The sequence below is a fragment of the Somniosus microcephalus genome, chromosome 8 (assembly GCF_052327205.1).
Source record: "Somniosus microcephalus isolate GS21.2 chromosome 8, FLI_Smic_1.0, whole genome shotgun sequence".
Lineage (NCBI taxonomy): Eukaryota > Metazoa > Chordata > Chondrichthyes > Squaliformes > Somniosidae > Somniosus > Somniosus microcephalus.
In genome coordinates this window covers 239,002,382-239,025,935 of record NC_140994.1, presented here as the reverse complement: position 1 = coordinate 239,025,935, position 23,554 = coordinate 239,002,382, and the positions used below count along the sequence as shown (strand labels likewise).

At 41.8% G+C, this 23,554-nt stretch overlaps 1 protein-coding gene across 7 annotated transcripts in view; it reads right to left on the bottom strand.

Moving 5' to 3' along the window:
- rbm27 (RNA binding motif protein 27) overlaps positions 1–23,554 on the bottom strand; it is a 211,438-nt gene that overhangs the window by 30,665 nt on the left and 157,219 nt on the right. For 6 of the 7 annotated variants that reach the window (XM_085995831.1, XM_085995832.1, XM_085995834.1 and 3 more), the window contains one exon: positions 22,980–23,090. In XM_085995831.1, coding sequence (XP_085851957.1) covers positions 22,980–23,090 — 111 coding nt within the window. Of the gene's footprint in view, positions 1–18,870; positions 19,216–22,979; positions 23,091–23,554 lie in introns of those variants that run through there. The other variant, XM_085995837.1, reaches the window with a different exon arrangement.

Here is a 23,554-nt window from a genome sequence, read left to right as displayed (position 1 = left end):
AAGTAAATTATCTGATGTTGCAGAGGCAAACAAAAGTGAACAAAATGGAGTTAAAATGTCCTGTGGTCCAATAAAAGTAAAAAGGTCAATTGGCCTACAAATCTATAACTTTTATTTAGAATATGTATGTAGTAAAATATTTATCTAGTGTATTACCTCAAAGGCCTACTGCAGGGACGTCCAAATATTTTGTATATTTGGGTTGCATAGTGGCGTACCATGGAGCCTTGGAGGTCATTTGTAAAGTTTAACTCTGTGTTCCCATCAATTTATATACATCTCAAGTTGCTGATGTGATCAGATCTAGGTATTCTGATTTAAGATTTATCTCCCCTGAGTCCTTTCTAACCTCAAGTCCCACAAATTTTAAATTGGACAAACTAGCAAATAAGAGACATAATCACAAAGAGGTCCGAGTTGCCTGGGCTTCTACAGCTGAAATATCACAGCTTGGAGACCATGTGGTCCATGGCCTAATGGGTAAAAGCACTGTCTGAGATACTAAGTTCCCCGATCAGAGTCTTATTCTATGGTGAGACAGCTGATCTGAGTCAGGGCAGTAGTTGGAGCACTACAATTGTATCAGTACACCTGGCTAGATAGGGGAGGGGGGAAATCAGCTAGAGTTCCTGATGGCTATTGTGTAACTTATACTGGAGAGTGTGTATGTATAAGATGTCAGCCGAGGACAGAATGAGGATTGGCTGTTATACCTTCCATAATTAGAACAACCTGCTGACATTCATTGTTCAGGTTCATAGATCATCAATAGGCACTTGGGAGAGTATAAGAGGGGCTGCTGCTGCTCATGGGACATACTCAGCAGGGAACAGTGCCTTCAGCGGACAAAGGGAGAAAATTGGTAAAACAAAAGATTTGTCGGGAAGTAAGTGTCTTGTTATTGACAGGGGAACAAATGGAAGGAAGATACATGGGGCATGAGAGTAGGCATGTTTTATATATTGTCAGATGGGAGGTGGTCACATTGTATGCGCACGGCATAAATATAAATACGGCCTTGTATCATCAGTTCAAACATTATTATCCAGTGGTAGAGTTCATACAAAAAAAAAGTGGCTGATTATAATTTGGGGAATAGTGTATGGTGCAAAGTTAGGACTTAAACAATGAATTTTAATAAAGAGCCAACCCAATTTTATTTGCAACTCTAAGGTTTTGTAGGTATCTTTGGAGAAAGAAAAAGGAATTCTATTTTAACAATTGTACAATGGCCCAGAGTTTGCAGTGGGTAATGATGGCAGACTGTCAGCGTTCACCATCATTACCCCTCTGAAACTGACCGCATCTTCAGGATTTAGCGCAAACACATCTAAAACACGGAAATTCTGACGTTGATGTCAGTCATTCATTGTTCTGATTCATTGACAACCCCACATCTCCCCGCACCTCCCATAGCCGGCAATCGGTGTAATCAGTGAAACCGACAAAAACTAACATCACTGTTAAATGCCCCATTAAATGTTAAGCCTTGTTGGATATGGGGTAAATGGGGTTTTAACAGTGTATTGACTGCTAAACAAACATTCTGGCCCTGAAAAACTAATTTTTATATTTGTGGTATGTCAAATTTCTCCATCATGATGAAAATAAATAAAAATTAAAAAAACATAAACATAACTTTAAAAAAAACTTGTTCATGATATTTCAGCTTCTACCTTATCCCCATGTTAAAGTCCCAATCTTTATTTCGTTCTCTGTAACATTTTTAAAAAGTTAGGATAAAAGCAGCTTCTCATTTCCTGGTTTGCTGTCTGGAAATTTTTTTCAATGTGATTGGCTGCTTAGACAGCTTGTTGATGTCACTGCAGCTCTTCGCTGGGAATCCCCATGACAGAGCGCTGCAATCAATTACACGTCAAAAAAGGCAAACTTCTCGCCAGAGATCGAGAGATCTCTGTGGGCAGCTTTCTTTGGGGCAAGCAGCGAGCGCCTTTGCATCGCAGCGGATTGCAAATTACAGGCCATTATATATTTCTCCCCAATCACCATGATTACAAGTTTAAAGTTAGTATTTTGGATTCACTATGCAAACATTGGCTGCTGATTCAAAAGTCATCACATAAGACTGGGCTTTGTTTATTTTAAAGCATTTTCTTCATCAGCTTTGCTCCTCTCGCTCACTGTTTCCACATCTCCTGCTCTGTTCCCATTACTTGCTGTTTCTCAGCATGTCTTCTTAGATTTTGTACATTCCATGCAATCTCAAATCTTTCAGAGACTTTAATAAGATGCAAAGAATGCAATGGAAACATTCAGGCATGAACGGAGGTCCAGAGGTAGCTTCCGGTCTAACACACTCTCTTGCTTAAAAACAAGGCCCCTCTAAATAAAATACCCCAACTGTGAATAGGAATCATAGAAATGTACAGCACAGAAAGGAGGCCACGCGGCCCATTGCGTCTGTGCCGGCTGAAAAAGAGCTATCCAGCTTAACCCCACTTTCCAACTCCTAGTCCATAGCCATGTAGGTTATGACACTTCAAGTGCATATCCAAGTACTTTTTAAAATGTAATTGGGTTTTCTGCCTCTACCACCCTTTCAGGCAGTGAGTTCCAAACCCCACCACCCTCTGGGTGAAAACATTTCTCAACTCCCCTCTAATCCTACCAATTACTTTAAATCTGTGCCCCCTGGTTATTGACCTCTCTGCTAAGGGAAATAGGTCCTTCCCATCTGGTGATAATTTTGAACTGGTGTGTGGTTTGCTTGATTGACAAGTAATTTTTACAAAAAAATATTTTTGCAAATGTTCTTGGTAAAATGAAGCCAGCTATCTCAAGTAATATTCTCCATCTCCCGCAGTTAGTCACATACCCTTTTACTCATTACCTTTACAAACTTTCCAATTTATTTAGATTAACTTATGTAGGTTGACAACTGTACACAGTGGCAGCAAATCGCCAATCATCTGTACACAAGGCCTGAATTACCAAATCAAAGCGCATGCATAGTTCTTTATCCTGCAATGGTAAGTAAATAAATATATATATTTTAACTGACAAACCAGCACACCCCATCATCAAATCAGCGTAAGGCACTTAGAAAAATACCACATCCAGTCACCACTTGTTACTGTGGACTGGAAAAAGCTGCTCAGCATTCACCAACATAAAGTTCATTAGAAATACTAAACATAGTAGTCCCACTTTCTCAACAGAAAACTTGCTGCACACAACAGCAGCATGGAGGGAGCTCGTTCTACCAGCAGAATGCACCCTGGTGTGGCGTCATGGGTCTGTGTCTGGAATTTGTTGTGTACCTCGTCTGAACCCAGCCACAAGACATGGCACTAAAGCAAGGCCAAGGTATGAGCAACAGACAAGCTGAGCACCTCACGAGATCTTTGAAAGAGGCAGTGCACGAATGCTGTGAACAGAAATAAATCAACCTTGTACCACAGATATGAACTACAAGACAAGCCAATGGTTTATTTTTTAAGCTGCCAAAGTCATATAGCACAATCTGCTGCATACAACAATCAGTCTTTCAAAAGCATATCCTCAATGCAAAGACACATACCAGTCTCTTAAATTTTCAGGCTTGCCAGATACGTGCCCAGCATCATTTGGTTTTGGACTGGGGCCTATTATTTATTCGACATGGTTACTAACTTATCCAAATGAATGGATATTGTAAATTTCTGTTAAACCACTTACTTTTAAAAGTAAATAGCAAAACACAATAGCATAAGTTTTTTAAAAATCAAGGTTCTTAAGCTATGTGTCAGCCACTGGCTCAGTTGGTAGCCCCATCACTTCTGAGTCAGAAGGTTGTGGGTTCAAGTCCCACTCCAGAGACTTGAGCACATAAAGCTAGGCTAACACTCCACTGCAGTACTGAGGGAGTGCTGCACTGTCGAAGGTGCCGTCTTTCGGATGAGACGTTAAACCGAGGCCCCGGCTGTCCTCTCAGGTGGATGCAAAAGATCCCGTGGCACTATTTCGAAGAGCAGGGGAGTTATCCCCGATGTCCTGGCCAATATTTATCCCTTAATCAACACCTAAAAACACAGATTATCTGGTCATTATCACATTAGAGTCATAGAGTAATACAGCACGGATAGAGGCCCTTCGGCCCATCGTGTCCGCGCCGGCGATCAAGCCCTGTCTAATCTAATCCCATATTCCAGCATTTGGCCCGTAGCCTTGTATGCTATGGCATTTCAAGTGCACATCCAAATGCTTCTTAAATGTTGTGAGGGTTTCTGCCTCCACAACCCTTTCAGGCAATGAGTTCCAGACTCCAACCACCCTCTGGGTGAAAAAGTTCTCTCTCAAATCCCCTCTAAACCTCCCGCCCTTTACCTTGAATCTATGCCCCCTAGTTATTGACCCCTCTACTAAGGGAAAAAGCTCCTCAGCATCCATCCTATCTATGCCCCTCATAATTTTGTACACCTCAATCATGTCCCCCCTCAGCCTCCTCTGCTCCAAGGAAAACAAACCCAATCTGCCCAGTCTCTCTTCATAGCTGAAGCACTCCAGCCCTGGTAACATCCTGGTGAACCTCCTCTGCACCCTCTCTAATGCGATCACATCCTTCCTGTAGTGTGGCGACCAGAACTGCACACAGTATTCCAGCTGTGGCCTAACCAGTGTTTTATACAGCTCCATCATAACCTCCTTGCTCTTATATTCAATGCCTCGGCTAATGAAGGCAAGTATCCCATATGCCTTTTTTACCACCTTATCCACCTGTTCCGCCGCCTTCAGGGATCTGTGTACTTGCACACCCAGATCCCTCTGACCCTCCGTCTTGCCTAGGGTCTTTCCATTCATTGTGTATTCCTTTGCCTTGTTAGTCCCCCCAAAGTGCATCACCTCGCACTTTTCCGGGTTAAATTCCATTTGCCACTGTTCCGCCCATCTGACCAACCCATCTATATCGTCCTGCAGACTGAGGCTACCCTCCTCGCTATTTACCACCCTACCAATTTTTGTATCATCCGCGAACTTACTGATCATACCTTTTACATTCATATCCAAGTCATTAATGTAGACCACAAACAGCAAGGGACCCAGCACCGATCCCTGTGGTACCCCACTGGCCACAGGCTTCCAGTCACAAAAATAACCTTCGACCATCACCCTCTGCCTTCTGCCACGAAGCCAGTTTTGTATCCAATGTGCCAAGGCACCCTGGATTCCATGGGCTCTTACCTTGTCTCCTGTGCGGGACTTTATCGAAGGCCTTACTGAAATCCATGTATACCACATCCACTGCGTTACCCTCATCCACACACCTAGTCACCCCCCTCAAAAAATTCAATCAAATTAGTCAGACATGATCTTCCCTTGACAAAGCCATGTTGACTATCCCTGATTAATCCTTGCCTCTCCAAGTGGAGACAAATTTTGTCCCTCAGGATTTTTTCCAATAATTTTCCTACCACTGATGTTAGGCTCACTGGCCTGTAGTTCCCCGGTTTTTCCCTACTACCCTTCTTGAATAATGATACTACATTAGCGGTTCTCCAGTCCTCTGGCACATCCCCTGTGGCCAGAGAGGTCCTGAATATATGTGTTAGAGCCCCCGCAATCTCCTCCTTTGCCTCACACAGCAGCTGTTTGTGGGAGCTTGCTGTGTGCAAATTGGCTGCCACGTTTCCTACATTACAACAGCGACTACACTATATTAAAAAATAGTACTTCATTGGCTGTAAAGCGCTTTGGGACATCTGGTGGTTGTGAAAGGTGCTATATAAATGAAAGTCTGCCTTTTTCTTTTTTTTAGGTCTTGCTCTCAATTTGAGAAGCCTTTACAAGTTATGAAATAATAAATGCAACATCTTGGTTAGAGTTAAGGAGAGTAAACAGTTTAGAATTTTCTCAATGATGAGAATTCAGATGTGCTGTAGCAAAACTAAACTTAAATCAGCCTGAATGATAAAAATGCATACTGAATTACTGTAAATCCTGACATAAGTTGTAATGCGCAGGGAAGAGGGAGAGCCATGACTCTGCATTCCCACCACCTCTGGTGCTTAATTTGGTACCAAACAACAGGTTGCACTAGGATAAGTATTTTGAAAAAAAACCCATCCGTAATCATTAAGACTTTTGGATTTATTAATTGAGAAGATTGGGGCTGTTGTAACTTTGCATCTCCACCAAACATCATTCCTATTTCTGCATTAAATGTTCTGAAATACACACCACTGGGAAGTCCGAGAAACCACGGTCTATTCACACAAACTGTAAGGGACGGGAGTACTTGAACGATCACTGTACAAGGAGGCGCAAGTGAACTGACCACATGGTGACTCCAGTATAAGACGACGCAATTATCCTCAATACCCTGATGTAAGGTTTTCCTGGTATCCCATTTTTGGATATCCAAAACATATTCCTTGCACAATGGAATTTTATCAGTCAGTCTAGAATCAGATCACTGTAAAGATGAGATCTTAAGAGGCTCCTTCTGGGATTGCAGAAGTGCCAACTGACCAGATGTGCAAACTGTACACAAGGCAGCTATGGTAGTAGCAGGGATAAGGTATGAGCACTGGTAGGTTCTTTGGTCTGGCATAGTTATTTGGAGTGTGGTGCTTATGGTGTCTCTTAAACCATAAACAGATTATCTGGTCATTATCACGTTGCTGTCTGTGGGAGCTTGTTGTGCGCAAATTGGCTGCCGCGTTTCCTACATTACAAGTGACTACACTTCAAAAGTACTTGATTGGCTGTAAAGTGTTTTGGGACGTCCTGAGATTGCGAAAGGCATGATATAAATGTAAGTCTTTCTTTCTCTCTTTCTTAAAACCAATGTGTGATTGGTGAGTTTGCGCAGAGACTGCCACTCTTCAAAATCCTTTTTCCCTGAACAATATTTATGCTTGAAGGCAAAAATGTGTTTATACTTCTATCTGCAGCTGTCAAACAGCCATGATTTGCCCACAGTAATCTGTACAGCCGACTGAGACTTGGCTCAGTGGTAGCATTTTTACCAGTCAGTCGGAAGGTTATGGGTTCAAGCCCCTCTCCAGGCAGTCCAGGCAAGCGGAGACGAGAGTTCCGGTCTCTTAACTGGACTGACATTCAGCAGGGTACTTGGGGTCCATTGGGAGGAGTGACACCAGTCCATTGAATATAACTGCTCCTCCTGATGGGGGTTGCGAGTCAAGCAAACGACCTGTCCACATAAAAAGGGGCTTTGTTACGGAAGAACTCAAGAGTATGAGCTGCCGGATGTAAAGCAGTGGAGGAAATGGGTTACCTTGTGCTGTTAGGCACAGAAGAGGGAAGAGGAGGAAATTCAGTGCTTCAATGGAAACTATTAATGCACTCAAACCAAACCCTGTTGTAGTTTTAGTCTCTCCTCAGCCAGGACAACTGCTGTGCTGATCTGCAGCAAGTTTTGGTAGTTGTACCCCAACTAGCCTGATATAATGAAATCTCAAAAAAATACCTGATAAGAAGAAGCCTGGTGGAGAAGACATTCAAAGTAGTGCTCCCTCAAACAATAGATCTCCAGGATGGGGATACTGAAAGCTATGGTCACATGAATTATATTAAATTGTCAGGAATGCGTACTGGAGGATCAGTGTTGTGGATACCGCTCCGGGTTTAAATGCTAACCCTCATTCGATGGGTTTGATTTTTCAAGCCAGCTTGCTCCAAGAGTTCACGTGGAAATTCCACTGTTGATTCTTCAGACATCAAAGCGCAAGAAAAACAATGTGTGCTCCACCAACTAGCGAATAATGTGTTGCGCCAAGGAGCCCAAGTGGGAACAGTATTACTCTTCATAATTATTCAATTACTTTAAAGAGGCCCATAGCTACTTGGGTAAATTCCTACTCACATGCCAAGAAGATCTTAAAATGTAATTTTATAACGCCAGTGTTAAATTCCAACTACCACACTCAGCTACTACTTCCAATTCAGTCTGACCAATATCAGTGCTAAATCAAAATAGGGTGTGTACGCGTGTGTGTACGTGCATGTTAGCCAAGCCTTTCTGTTTCAAATCATTTTTAAAAACACACCACTATGGAAGGTAGTAGTCCCCAGCTTTCCGATCCAGCCATCCTAAATCCAAGATATCTGGAGCTCCCGTAATGCAGTGTTGATTTCCAAGAAAGAAAACAAACTGAATAAAATTATTCAAGAAGTAGAGAAAACCAAGGGGTTTTGTCCAGCAAGATCAAGGCGACAATGCTTGGAAAAACCAGGTGGTGAGCTAAATGATTTACATTAGAGGGGCAGATGTTAAGTGTGCTGTAGAACAGGCATACAAAAGAACAAAATGAAAACGAGCAACTAATGAAACAAGTCATAACTACTTTAGGGTAAAGACCATTTGTGTTGGCAAATGAGTAGATCGTCTAGTTTATTTAACCACTGGATGACGAGTGGATAATTGGCATGCATCTTTCCCCCACTGCCAAATTCAGCGATTAAGTACAAGAGACTTGATTGCAGAAATAATGCACAATGCCTGTCTGTGCCCAGAAGAACTGTGTTGTCCAAAAGGCAACTCTCCAGCTAAATGAGAATTAACAATCCTAGACATTTTAATTTTGTGATCGTCACTATCTCTCAATTATGTAATGCCCAAGGGTGAGCTCCTCAGCCATCTAGGAAAACATTCACAACTAAAGTCACTGGAAGAGATCGGAGGAGGAAATTGGCTTGCCTACTTGATTCACAAATCAACAATGTTAACTGAATTCTTGATCCTTAAACATCAGCTGTCTGCTGGGGTTGTTGAGAAGGGAAACTCTTTAATACCAAAGGCCCATCAAAAATGCCTGGACAAGCCAAAAATAAAAATGGGCAAATACTATTGCTACTACCAATCTCCCATCACAATCTTAGCTGGAGAACGTAGCTGTACTGAGCTTTAACAAACAGAAAACTGCATGCTTAACCCGAAAATGGATCTCTGCAGAAACAAAATCCTGCAAGGGCAGTGTTGGGGTTTGGCAAAGTTCTCCTCAATTCCCAATGCAAAAACATTATCTTGATGGGTTGGTTGAGCCCTTCCACTGAATATATATATATATATATATATATATATATATATTCAGGAGCCAAAAATCCTCAGGACATGATCCCAGCATTAATGTGCTTGCTGGTGCCCTCTAGCACTAACCCCCAGAGTTTGCGGGTCAGTGGGAAAGCAACTCATTTGCATGGGGCCAACAAAAAACAGGAACTAACACACTTCTTTGTGGGCCCTGAACTGCAATTAACAAAAAAAAATATTTGGTACCAATGGAACAGAAGGATGCTCCGTAGGCCCTATTGTTCAAGGTGTAATAATGTCTCCACTCTGGCCCCTGTAATGAGGTTGGCACTGTATACGAGACAAAATGTCTTCTCTATAGATTCCATGGTCCCGCTCTGGCCTGTCCCAGTGAGGCCCATTTGTGCTCTTCTGGAAGACAGTACACCTCACTTGACAGCATACCAGTCTTCAGTCTTACTGTGGGCCAGGAAATTGGGAACTCCCAGTGTAGGGAATGCTGGCACCCCCTCTCCTCCGCCTCACTGACCTTGTAATGGGCAAATTGAGGCTGTATCTGGGTCCCGCTTGTTTCCACACCATTTCACTCCCGCTGGATCTGGCTAGAGTCCGGTGGTATGGTCTCAGAAATTCAGCCCCACAAGTTTAATCAATTTTCACAATTAATAAAAGATTTATATAAAATGGCCCTTGATGGTAGTACATTTCAATTTATAAAGATGTAACAGGCTGGATTTGGGCTTGGGCTCTGACATTCTAAGATAAGGGCCCTGATTTACCAATTGTTTAAATAAGAGTAGACGAGAAGGTGAGGTGCTACCATTAAACAGAATTTTAGATATCTTTAATCACAAAAAGGTCAAAACACTGGGCATCTTCAAACTCTAGAAGTTTCTCTGGTAGTTGAAGCAGGGACAAAGGATTGCCCATAGTCTGAAATGAGAGCACTGCCTTATGTATTTCCATGAAGTTGACCCTGGAAGATGGTTTCCCTTTCTATCAGAAGCAACTGTGCCCGTATGTTGTCAGGAAAGTCCTACAGGTGGGATCTTGCAGCATACTGGGTAAACAGACACTTGTCACTGAATAAGCCTAGTCTTCACTGGCATCAGTTAGCACCAACAAAATTAAACAAAAAAAATTAATCTTGCTTGGCTCATCATTCATTCCAGAAAATGCAGGTCGTACACAGGCCATTTTCACCTTTACCCTGCTCTAGAATAAAATAGCAATGCATTTCTTTTTTGCAGGTCTGTGTTAAGTCAGTGTTTACTGTCCTTAAATGCAGTCTATTCCAAACATGAAGTTACTCCTCAAGGTACAAAAGTCCAATGGCTTGTCCCCCAATTTTCTTTGCCTGGTTCTATGGGAAATACTTCTATACCTACTTTATTGATTTGCTTCATTAATTTAAACAACTTGGATTGTATCACCTCCCTCTTGTTCTCATCTTATTTTCACAACGAAAATATATTGAGCTTTCTTACCCACCTTTTATAGCTTAGTGATGTCTCGATTCTTTCCATTAGATCTCCATCGTTTGCAAACACCGTAACAAAACTCAGCACAACACAAGGTCTTACCAGTGCGTTAATGAGTGTCGGTAGTGCTTCCCCCCCCCCTCAAGATTCATTGGGTTTACTTAAACAGCTTAATATCTTATTCCATTACCATCCCTGGGTATGTCCTGTCCCACCGGCAGGAGAGACCCACCAGGGGTGGTGGCACAGTGGTATACAGTTGGCAAGGAGTGGCCCTGGGAGTCCTCAACATTGACTCTGGACCCCATGAAGTCTCATGGCTTCAGGTCAAGCATGGGCAAGGAAACCTCCTGCTGACTGCCACCTACCGCCCCCCCTCAGCTGATGAATCAGTACTCCTCCATGTTGAACACCACTTGGAAGAAGCACTGAGAGTAGCAAGGGCACAGAATGTACTCTGGGTGGGGACTTCAATGTCCATCACCAAGAGTGGCTCGGTAGCACCACTACTGACCGAGCTGGCCGAGTCCTGAAGGACATAGTTGCCAGTCTGGGCCAGCGACAGGTGGTGAGAGAATCAACACGAGGGGAAAAACCTACTTGACCTCGTCCTCACCAATCTACCGGTCGATGACCATATTGGTAGCAGTGACCATTGCACAGTCACTGTGGAGACAAAGTCCCGTTTTCATACTGAGGACACCCTCCGTCGTGTTGTGTGGGACAGATTCAGAACAGATCTAGCGGCTCAAAACTGGGCATCCATGAGGCGCAATGGGCCATCAGCAGCAGCAGAATTATATTCCACCACAATCTGTAACCTCATGGCCCGGCATATCCCTCACTCTACCACTACCATCAAGCCAGGGTACCAACCCTGGTTCAATAAGGAGTGTAGAAGAGCATGCCAGGAGCAGCAGCAGGCATCCCTAAAAATGAGGTGCCAACCTGGGAAAGCTGCAACACAGGACTACATGCATGCTAAAAAGCGGAAGCAGCATGCTATAGACAGGGCTAAGCAATCCCACAATCAAAGGATCAGATCAAAGCTCTGCAGTCCTGCCACATCCAGTCATGAATGATGGTGGACCATTAAACAACTAACTGGAGGAGGAGGCTCCATGGATATCCCCATCCTCAATGATGGAGCCCAGCACGTGAGTGCAAAAGACAAGGCTGAAGTGTTTGCAACCATCTTCAGCCAGAAGTGCCGAGTGTATGATCCATATCGGCCTACTCCTGAGATCCCCACTATCACAGAAGCCAGTCTTCAGCCAATTTGATTCACTCCACGTGATATCAAGAAACAGCTGAGCGTACTGGATACATCTCGGCTATCATGCTGAAGACGTGCTCCAGAACTAGCCCCACCTCTAGCTAAGCTGCTCTAGTACAGCGGAACACTGGCATCTATCCAACAATGTGGAAAACTGCCCAGGTATGTCCCGTTCACAAAAAGCCGGACAAATCCAACCCGGCCAATTACCGCCCCATCAGTCGACTCTCAATCATCAGCAAAGTGATGGAAGGTGGCATCAACAGTGCTATCAAACAGCAGTTACTCACGAATAACCTGCTCACTGATGCCCAGTTTGGGGTCCACCAAGACCACTTGGCTCCCGACCTCATTACAGCCTTGGTCCAAACATGGACAAAGGAACTGAATTCCAGAGGTGAAGTGAGAGTGACTGTCCTTGCCGTCAAGGCAGCATTTGACAGAGTGTGGCATCAAGGAGCCCTAGTAAAACTGAAGTCAATGGTAATCGGGGGAGAAAACGCTCCACTGGCTGGAGTCATGCCTAGCACAAAGAGGTTGTGGTGGTTGAAGGTCAATCATCGAAGCCCCAGGACATCGCTGCAGGAGCAGTGTCCTAGGCCCAACCATCTTCAGCTGCTTCATCAATGACCTTCCCTCCAACATAAGGTCAGAAATGGGGATGACTGCAGTGTTCAGCACCGTTCACAACGTCTCAGATTATGAAGCAATCCATGCCCGCATGCAACAAGGCCTGGACGACGTTCTGGCTTGGGCTGATAAGTGGCCACACAAGTGCCAGGCAATGACTATCTCCAACAAGCGAGAGTCTAACCACCTCCTCTTCACATTCAACGGTATTACCATCGCCAAATCCCCCACTATCAACATCCTGGGGATCACCATTGACCAGAAATTTAACTGGACCAGGCACATAAATACTGTGGCAACAAGAGCAGGTCAGAGGCTAGGTATTCTGCGGCGAGTGTCTCACCTCCTGACTCCCCAAAGCCTTTCCACCATCTACAAGGCACAAGTCAGGAGTGTGATGGAATACTTTCCACTTGCCTGGATGCGTGCAGCTCCAACAACACAAGAAGCTCGACACCATTCAGGACAAAGCAGCCCGCGTGACTGGCACCCCATCCACTAACTTAAACATTCACTCTCTCCACCACCGGTGTACCGTGGCTGCAGTGTGTACCATCTACAAGATGCACTGCAGCAACTCGCCAAGGCTTCTTTGGCAGCACCTCCCAAACCCATGACCTCTTCCACCCAGAAGGACAAGGGCAGCAGGCGCATGGGAACACCACCACCTCCAAGTTCCCTTCCAAGTCACACACCATCCTGACTTAGAAGTAATTGCCGATCCTTTATCATCACTGGGTCAAAATCCTGGAACTCCCTACCTAACAGCACTGTGGGAGTACCTTCACCACACTGACTGCGGTTCAAGACGGTGGCTCACCACCACCTTCTCAAGGGCAATTAGGGATGGGCAATAAATGCTGGCCTTGCCAGCAACACCCACATCCCATAAACAAATTTTAATATATATATATAATTATATACTGTATAATGCAATCTTTACAATGCGTGATTGAAATAATGCTAACATCTGTCACCTTATATAACAATGTCTTTAATTGTATAGTCACATTTGCTCTTTTTAGCCCAAAACCTTACCTTTTGCGACATCAAATGTCATCAGCCATTTATGTGCTCTAAGATTCTATGATTAGAAAAGGTCCTCGACAGACTATGCCTTTTCTCCCTCCACAGGTTTACAAGCTGGCAATCCTCACGATGCATGCAAAACAAAAGCATCTAAAGTTGAGCTTGCTTTATGATTATGTTGTTCTTGGAGTAATTTGTTAAAGGGTCGTAGCCAACTGAGCTGCATAATAAAACAGGAGCTAACAAACTTCTTTGCAGGTCTTATACTGGTAATCCATATTTTTTTTTTTTTTAATTCTAATTTTGTTTGTCACTACCAGTAGTTTGATGACTGGGTCAAAAAGAAACTTTTTCCCAGCATCATCTTCAGACAAAGGAGCAGAAGGATGCTCAGTCGGCCCAATTGTTAAAGGAGTAAAAATGTCTCCACTTGCTGGGTGGAGAAGTCTTCGAAAAATGTTCTTTGTCTCCCTGCAAGAAATGGTGGTTGCATCTGCAAGATCCACCAGACCCTTTCTTGAAGTGGATGGTCCAGAACCTAACAGCGTCATAGGATACGGCTCGGAGCAAAAAACTGAGGTTAATTTGCCAGACTCCTCTTTATGGCATCAACTCATGCACGCTAAAGACAAGCCCCAATTGTTGCAATCAGTCTGAGACAACAGGGTCACCATGTTCAGTTTCCTAATCCCAATATGGAAAGTTTATATTCCCAAGGATTCCACCAATGCAAAAACCTCTGATACATTCACGCCCACAGAGAATATGAAGATGAAAAATACACCAATGCAACACAGAACAACGCTTTCAATGTTTGGTTTAAACTATCACACCTAAACGTGTCCTAACCTGCATACTTTAATACCAGTACAAATTATCTTACATTTCTCAGTATCAAATGCCACTGCTATTCATTTGGCCTGCTGCTTCTTCCCAAGTCTCTGAATTGGAAAAGTCCACCTTGATTAAACCAAGACATTCTACTTTCAATACGCTCATCAAGATCATTAATAAATATAAGCAAATGTGTCCCTTATAAAAACCATGCACCTCATTGCACAGTGGATCAAATTGGTAACCCCAACTATCAAGATGCTTGAGGCAAAAGCATCTAAAAGAATCATGTTTCTTTGATTCCCAGTCTGGTATCAGGCAATTAGATTATGCAATCAAAACGTTGTTTTCTGGTTGCTGGTATATGTGCCATAGAAAACAATGAGCTGCTATACTCCAATTTTGCAAATATATCCCCAAACAGGATAAATCTTGCTGAATTGTTTAAATCCTATGCACAACATACACTTATACCACAATGTTGTAAGAATCTACCAGCACATTCCTAACAAGGGCTAAACTAACTGTACTGGTGGAGTGCCTTTTTTTTTGCTGAAGGGGACAGACTCCGCCTAACCAGATGTCTTTATTGAAATGATTTTACTGCATACAATGCACTTCAACTCAAACAGAATGTTGAAAGGAATACCAGTTACAAGATGACGCAAGTAGCATGCTGAGGAAAAAGAACCAGAGGATACCTGAACAGTACTTATTGGGAATACATCACTAACAAATGGGAGTCACGCAAACAGGCAAGTAATGCCTCCAGAGAAATGATGCAATGGTTGTGAATGAATTACCTAAGAACTCACCTAAAGCAAAAGGGGGAAATTGAGGCATTACAGGATAGTTTAACCATATGCAAGGGTGCCAATTCATTTTTTTTTAATCTGAAAGCAATCTCCACCCCCAGACCAAACATTACATGTGCTGTGTCAGTTCCAAATGAGCGTACACAAGTGAAAAGCATAAATTTATTCAAATAATTAGGTTACGTTGAATTCAAAGTTCCACACCAAAGCATAAATACCTTCTAGAAAGCCAGCAGTCAAATCAAATATCTTGGGAGTTGCTTTTAAGTTTAGCATCTTTACCATACTGATATTTAAACAAAATGATTTGCTCATCACTGTAGCCAGTTTCATGTCGCATATCCATTTTCTCCAATCCATCTATAGTCAACCTTGCAGAGAACACAACCATCCCAGTACAGTATTTTTCCCAATACCCACATTTGGTTGAGGCCTAGTAAAAGCATGATATCTGATCTGGTTGTTCAATAAATGCTTACATTGAAAGTTTTCTGCTTTACTGGTTTCAACACTGATTCTCATTATTGTGATGACATATTACAGGACAGCAATAGAGGATTTTACACTGCTCAGTATTGATAAATTAAGTAACCCTACAACTTGAAGTTCTGCTAGCAGTTCTCAGTCATCTAGTTTAACTACCCCGATAACTGCAGTTTCCTCCTTTTCCTTAGTACTTTTTCACCACCGTTAGCGGAGATACAAATCTTCTGGCATGTTATGATCCAAACTCATTACAGATACTCAAGTTCAAGAAAAAGTCCGCTTCGATAGGCAACCCTTATATACACTGCAAGACTTCTGTTGGCCATTTGCTCACAGTGATCAGGCATAAGTTTGGTGCCAGATTTCCTTTAGGGGTATTGCACACCCAGGAGTTTCACTTCTTACAGCTGGATTCGGTCTGAACGACTGGCTCCCCGCCTGGACCAGAAATAACAGTTGGGATTGAATATCTCTTGGGGTCTTAATCTGTGCAGCAGCCATCAATTCCTGGGGTTCCAAGTGCGCCCGTGAGTAAACAGTGAAGGAGTCTACCCACCCAGTCACCAAGACAGCTCAGTTCACTCAGCAAGCTGACTCAGGATCTTGCATTCTTGGTCTGTCATAAGTCATCTGGAACCACTTCAAGAAAATGATCTTTTAACATTAAACAAATTAACTCCCTGTACTCTGCTATATTCTCACTTTCCAACTATAATTTCCAGATATACATCCAGTTTCCATTGCCAGACCTCTTAAGCATCAATCAGAGATTTCAAAAGTTCTGCCTGTATGCTTCAAATGTTGAGTCATAAGCATGATCCCTACATGACAATGCTGCAAGTGCTCCCTCATTAAATGGTGGTATCCAAACCTCTTCATCTCACTTATGATGGTTTACTAACAATTCAAAAGCCCTTAAGAATCCACCTAGGTTGTGTCCTTCTTTACAATTTGACACAAGATTTGTTTGAGTAAAATTATTCTGCACTGGGCTCTCACTCACCGGACTTGTTGACAGCAAGATTTTTCCAGAAGTTCGAGCATACACTGGTGCTGCTTTTTCATCTCATACTTCTGTACAGCCTCCCATGTGCTGGCGCAACAGTAATTTTCCTCAGGTTCGGACCTGCGCTGACACACAGCTGCTTCCTCCCCATTTACAACAACAACTTGCATTTATATAGCACCTTTAACGTAGTAAAACTGCCCAGGGCACTTCACAGGAGCGTTGTCAAACAAAATTTGATACTGAGCAATGCAAGATGATTTTAGGGCAGGTAACCAAAAGCTTGGTCAAAGAGGTAAGCTTTAAGGAGGAGGGGTTTAGAGAAGGAATTCCAGAGCTCGGGGCCCAGGCAGCTGAAAGCACGGCCGCCAATGGCGGAGCGATGAAAATCAGGGGTGCACAGGAGGCCAGAGATCTTGGGCTGTACCCATATCCTCAGCAGGTCTGCAAGGTTAACAGCCTCCGGCATGTTAGAACAATGTACGCAAGGGAAGACGGCAAGTTTATGCAGCTTTCTTTTTCCTCCTTGGGTGCGGCTTTCTTTTTCCAGCTCAGGCTCGTGCTGCTCCTTTGCAGCCTCCACCCCAAGCACTTCTAACTAGCAGGAAAATCCTTTGTCCTTTTCCTCTATAGACAGATGCACTGATTTCGCTCACAATCCACATCTTTCATTGCCCTGGTACTCTATTTTTGATACTGCTGATTGCTTCTACTTGCTTAATTTAATTTCAGCCTGTTTGGTCTGCAAGTGATATAACTTCTACAATAGCAAAATACTGCGGGTGCTGGAGATCTGAAATAACAACAGAAAACGCTGGAAAAGCCTCAGCAGGCCAGGCAGCATCCGTGGAAACTTTGTTTCTCTCTCCACGGATGCTGCCTGGCCTGCTGAGATTTTCCAGCGTTTTCTGTTGATATAACTTCTACTTCCTTTACTACCAATTGTTATGATTTCGGCTCACCCATGGCTCTTATTTCAAGCCCAACTCGAAAGTTTGCTTTTAGAAGGAAACGCTCGCTCACTAAGAGCCCAAAACACAAGCTTCTGCGTAAAATAATCAGGGTAGCAGGCCCCATACAAACAATGAACCCTTTTACTGCAGGTCACTTCAGAAGACAGGTATCAGCCACTCCAAACAGTTTTTGTAACAGACTAAACCGTCGAAACAGATTTATTAACAGATAAAAAGAGTTATTCACGGGAGCAGCAGTACAAGCAAGATATTGAATCCATTCAAATTCAGCAGTCTGGAGACAGTTCACGAAGGATCAGATCAGGCGAGATCCTTTGAAAAGTTCAAAGATATAACAGACAGCTTCCTTAATGAATTAACAAAATTACAGTCTTGAGGATTTACATAGACAATATACCCGCAAAGCTGCATTCCACCCCTGTGTCGCACGGCCAGACTAGAGCGAAAATGTTGAATACATAAAAATGTGTGGAAAATTTACACTGTACTTCTAAAACACTTTGAAGGTCAGTCTGAGAGATGGAGATAATTGACTTGAAAAATGACAATCTACATAACCTAATAAAAGCAAAGGCAAAATGATGACTGCCTGCCTGGGCTGTTTCACAAGTCTCAGCGACACCTGATTCAAGACATCATCAACTCAACTGACCCATTTTGGATCAGGGCAAAAGCAGTCTCCTGGAGTGGATTACTGTTCTGGTGGTACACTCGCCCTTGATGAGTTTTGCAAATGAAGGATATTGTTGTCACTTCAAAAGGGTTACTGAAGATCTTCTGTACCTCTAGCCAAAATCTAGACTTTTAAATGAATGCATAGTTTCCATTTTGGGTGTGTTTTAAAACTACTATTTCAGAAAAAAAGATTCCATCTTTGCCACAGAGTTTTTGGGAAGGGAGAGAGGACAGCTAAAAATGCACAAGGTACATTCATAGTTGAACGAGAGAACAGCAATTTGTCAGACAGCACCACCACCAACGAATCAGTTCCATTCAGATTAGAGTATTTACTGACGTATTCGATGGTAAAGTCAACGAGATGAAAAAGTAATCAGTGACTTAATACTACTTACTGATAACCTTTCTGCACAACCACAAATCTAGTAAAGGTGGCACTTCCATTTAGCTAATTGGCCACCTTTAAACTTGTGTTTTATTTAAAGAACCCTAAAAATTAACCTTCCTCACTTGTGTGCCTACCACACACCTCATATCAGAACAAAATAACTACAAATTTTTCAGCTTCAAGTTTTGGCAAATCAGTGCCACCAGAAACTAGTTTTTTGTTTGATTTTTTATTAAATGGCATTAGGTATCACACACATGACATCATACTAATACTTCCAAAACAGTGGCAACAAAATGTTTTATTTCAAGATTCTTTGGTACATAAAGTTCATCTGCTACATACATGCATGCATCACAGTATCAGCTTTATCTTGCTTTCTGAAGGGAAGTGTTTTGAGTGGGAGGGACAGGAAATATATGATGCTTGGATTTATTGCATTTCACATTTTCCCTACTTGACTTTTGTCTGTAGTTATGTTTTATAATGCATTTGAGCACGTGCCGTAACACAGTCCTGCAACAATTGCTGGGCTTTTCAATTAATTGCTTTGTTCATCATATGCCTGATGTATTACAGCTATAGTTTCCTCATCATTGACCTCCTTCCTGTTGGTGTCCCTGGAGCTGGAATTACACATAATATTTGTTTAAGCAAAACCCTGCAGATGGGACTGGAAAAATCCATATCTACAACCCTGTAACAAACTAACCTGACAGTGGGGATCTATTATTTGTTTTTGAACTACCCTAGCTTCTTGTTTGGAATTTTCATTCTACTTGACTGACTACCTAATTAAAATATTCATATATTTACTAGCAAATTAAGGAGAAGCTTGTTCCTTTTAGCATATATGGATTTAGTTCTATATACAGGAAACTTTCGATTTACCGGCACCTAAATAACCGGAAATCTCGGTTAACCGGCAAAATTCAGGAGTAGGTTTTACTTCATATTGTACTTGCGTTCCTCCATCTGTTGCTGTGCAAGGGTGTGGCTGCAGCTGTTGCTAAGCTACAGAGACGCTTGGAACTTGTGGCCATTGTTCTGAACTTGTTGCTAAGCAACAGGGTTTGTTGCTTTATACGGAGCTGTCAGCTCTCCGTATCTTTTATTGTAGCATTCGGTTATCCGGAATTTTTGATGAACCGGCACCACGTCGGTCCCGTCCATGCCGGATAAAAAAAAGTTTCCTGTAGCTGTAAATTGAAAATCTAAGCAGTTTAGTTTATTTTTAAAGTATTTGTTCAAGGCCCAGCTCCAGTTTCATAAAATGAACGATCGATCATTCAAATGAATCAAACAAAAGCAGGAAAAGGAGGAAGATATATATATTTTTTTTTTTTTTTTTAAATAAAGTGCAGCAAGTTTCCTGCGGTGTGGTACACCTAAATTCCTAGGCCCTGAATCTATGTCATAGGATTCTAGTGTAAGAATGATTATTGGGTGTATTTGAATTTCTCTCTGAACTAAGGTAGCAGAGAAGTTAACCCGTTTCAATAATTGGGTTAACACCGCCACGAAAGTTATGGAGAATTGACTTTCAGATGATTATATTAAGCATTTGTACACTAGGATCCCATCTCTCAATTTCAGTGCTGTTGTATTTATACCTTCATATCTGATAACAGTTAAAAGGGTTTCCTAAGTCAAGTATTTAATTTTTTCTTAAATCATGTAAAAATCAGGATCAAAAATTGCCATTTTTATTGTAACTAAAATTTATCTGAAAATGAGTAACATCTGTAGCAGTATGTTGTTTTGTTGAAGTTGACCACAGCAATCCTACACAGACAAATTACTATTTCTTTTAATTAAAAAATCATAAGTACTTAAATTTAAAAAAGATAAATTATTTTTCATTTTTGCAAAGAACCGTCGTACCATACTCTAATTCAACTGAGCTTGAAAGTCAAAATAATTGCCGTTCAGTCAAGTGACAGTACCAAATTAATGTCATAAATCAACTCCCTATGTCCTACCTAATAATCAAGCAACAGAAATTCAAAATGGCTTTTAAATGTGTTCCTCTGCCTCCAATCAATCCCTCAGTGTTCCTACAGTTTGAATTTTCTCTTAATTATAACCAGAATTCCAAAGAATCATATTTTTGAATTGCACCCAACCAGAATCCCCAAAACACCCCTGAAAAGTGAGCATCCAAACGTCATCACTGTGATCAACGGTTTGATTCAGATTAATATTGTTCTGTGAAGCGTTTGCGGTGATCTGTTAGGAAGTGAAATTAAGTTGAAACCTCACCGACAAAAAAAATGGTTACTTACTTGGGAACCTTGGACTGTGCGTTCATGGTTTAAGTTAGGGGTTAAAGGCAATATTTACTACAAAAGAATTTCAACATTTGATACAGTAAAAATTGGTATCCAGCAGCAGACGGGCAAGCACCTACACTGGGCAAAGACAACGGAGGACTTTGTGAAAATTTGAGCTTTGTTCGAAACCTGCTGATATAGACTAGAATTTATCAAATAACAAAAATGAGTAACGTTATATATTTTATAAGGTTTTTTTTAGGTGTAGAAAAAAGCTCCGTATCTATTAGATGGCACGCATTCATCTTTCAGGAGGCATTGGTATCAGAACTTGAGACACATGCACACAGGTCGCTTTATAGTGCGGCTTTTGACAGCCATAGAAAAGGGGGGAACAAAGTGAAGGAGTCAAACAATACAATGTTATTACAAGTTGTTGTATATCTTAACATTGGTGAAATTATACTGTAGTTTTTCCCCCGGTTCTGATGAAAGGTCTCTAACCGAAATATTAACTTATCATTTATATTTTCAGCTGCCACAGTGTACTTCTGGCATTTTATGTTTTTATTTCAGGTTTGTAGTTTTTCCTTTTAATCTGTATTGTTGTTCCATACAAATGCAAGTGTTGGGAATTTAACCATATCAATTTAATATCTTTAATACTATTTACTGGACTATAAATACAAATATTGCAGAATAACAACTCATGGATGGCTACAAGTGATTAGCAGTGTGCAAGATATTAGAAAGTTCCGAGTTAGTTAAGCTGCAGGTGTCTTTACTTTTAGTCGACTGTACGAAGAATGATCTTGAGCTCTCCGATGACTACGTCAACATTCCTGAACCAAAGCGTTTTCCATGTTTCTCTTGTACTACTGAATTTCAAAATCTCTCTGGTTGTGGGTTGGAACCACTTTGGAATCAAGTGAAAAGTGTGCACAATACCGTTGGAATATCCTAGTGGTAGGAGATGAATTTACTTGTACTACTGTTTGCTGACCAGTTTCATTCCTACAAAATGTGCTGAGGTATGAAGTGACGAAACATGACATTACTCATAAGCCTGTAACAATTAATTTAATGTAGGAAAAAGCAAGCTTATATTGGACTGCAATGGAAACATAGCCTGCCTGTTTCAAGAAAGAATACTTGACCCTGAAAAATTCCTCAGAGACAACTTGAATTAGCCGTATTGCTTTATAACACTAATAATCATTCAACATTTACAGGATTTCTCTTTTTTAATAGTAGTTTGATTCTGCAGCCTAATACAGTTAAAACCTTGCCGGTGAGAATTGACACTCGTATTAAAATCCTCAACTGTAACTGCTCTGTGTTGTCTCAGCCAGGCAGCTCGGAGAGCAGCAGAGGTGCTTCAATTATCCGCAGTGCCTGAAGGTGAGGGTGGGGCGCAGTAAATCAGGGCAGGTTCACGCTCCCGAACACTAACAAGTGCCTCCTACTGGAAAGTGCACAGGTATCAGGTTAGGTCATGGTTGAAGTAGGCTGTCATGCCCCTCGTGCTCAAATAACCTTTTGATGCTCACACAAGGAATGGCTACGAAGGTGACGTACGGAATGTCCTGGCATAATCCAGCATGAATTAGCACCTTCAGCAAAGGAGGGATAAAATATATTCAAATCATTTATGTGCTTGCCTATAGTTTACCACAGTGATGACAGTCCCATCAATCGGATTTCTGGGCAAGCAGCAGTTTTCTGTAGTGTACATGCAACGGCAACAAGCACAGTCTGAAAGCTTGCGTCGGTAATCAGTACACACCAATTCCTATTCAAGCAACATACGGGAATTTGCGTCGGTAACCAATATGCACAATTCAAGGTTTTCTCTCTCGCCCCCAAAACCAAATAATTTAATAAAATTAAATCTTCAATGCATTTTTCACATTATGTATATAACGCAGAAAACATTACACAATACTATTTCAACGACTAGTATTACCGCCTCAGGAGGCATATATTTCTGACACCTTCCCCCTTAATCAGGAGGAGTCCTGGTCTCAGTGTGAATTATTTGTCTGACAAGAACCTCAGGAGCACAAACACAACTGTATTATTCCAAGCAGTGGGAAATTCTATGGCCAGTGCAGTACCTCTTCTTTTGTTTCCTCCTCCTCCGGTTCTGTTGATACTGAAGGTGCTTTTGGCTTGTACCAGGAGATTTGAAGGTTTCGGCCTTTAAACTTTGCGCCCTGATTGGCAGCCTGAGCACAATTTAGAAATTCGAATCATAAGTTAGAAAACCCAAGAGTAGAGTCAGTAATATAGATACAAATTTAAAAATCCATTTGAAGCAAATTTTTCAGCCTCACTTTTTCTTCCAAATCACTAAAATACTGCAAAATAAAAACAGTTCAAAAGTATAGAATTCCTTTATCACAGATTTCCTTTATCACAGTGAGGAGGACAGTACTAGGCAGTGTGATAGCAAAATACTGCAGATGTTGGAAATCCGAAATAACAACAGAAAATGCTGGAAAAACTCAGGCAACATCCGTGGAGAGAAAATAGAGTCAACCCCTTTGTCAATGCTAGGCAGTACTTGTGCACAAATACATTAATCTTAAACAAATATTCACCAATACTCCTTATATATCTTTGCTTGACTCATTTTCTAAATGGCGAGAAGCGAGGAACTGTGGAGGAGCAGAGATTTAGGGGCCCAAGT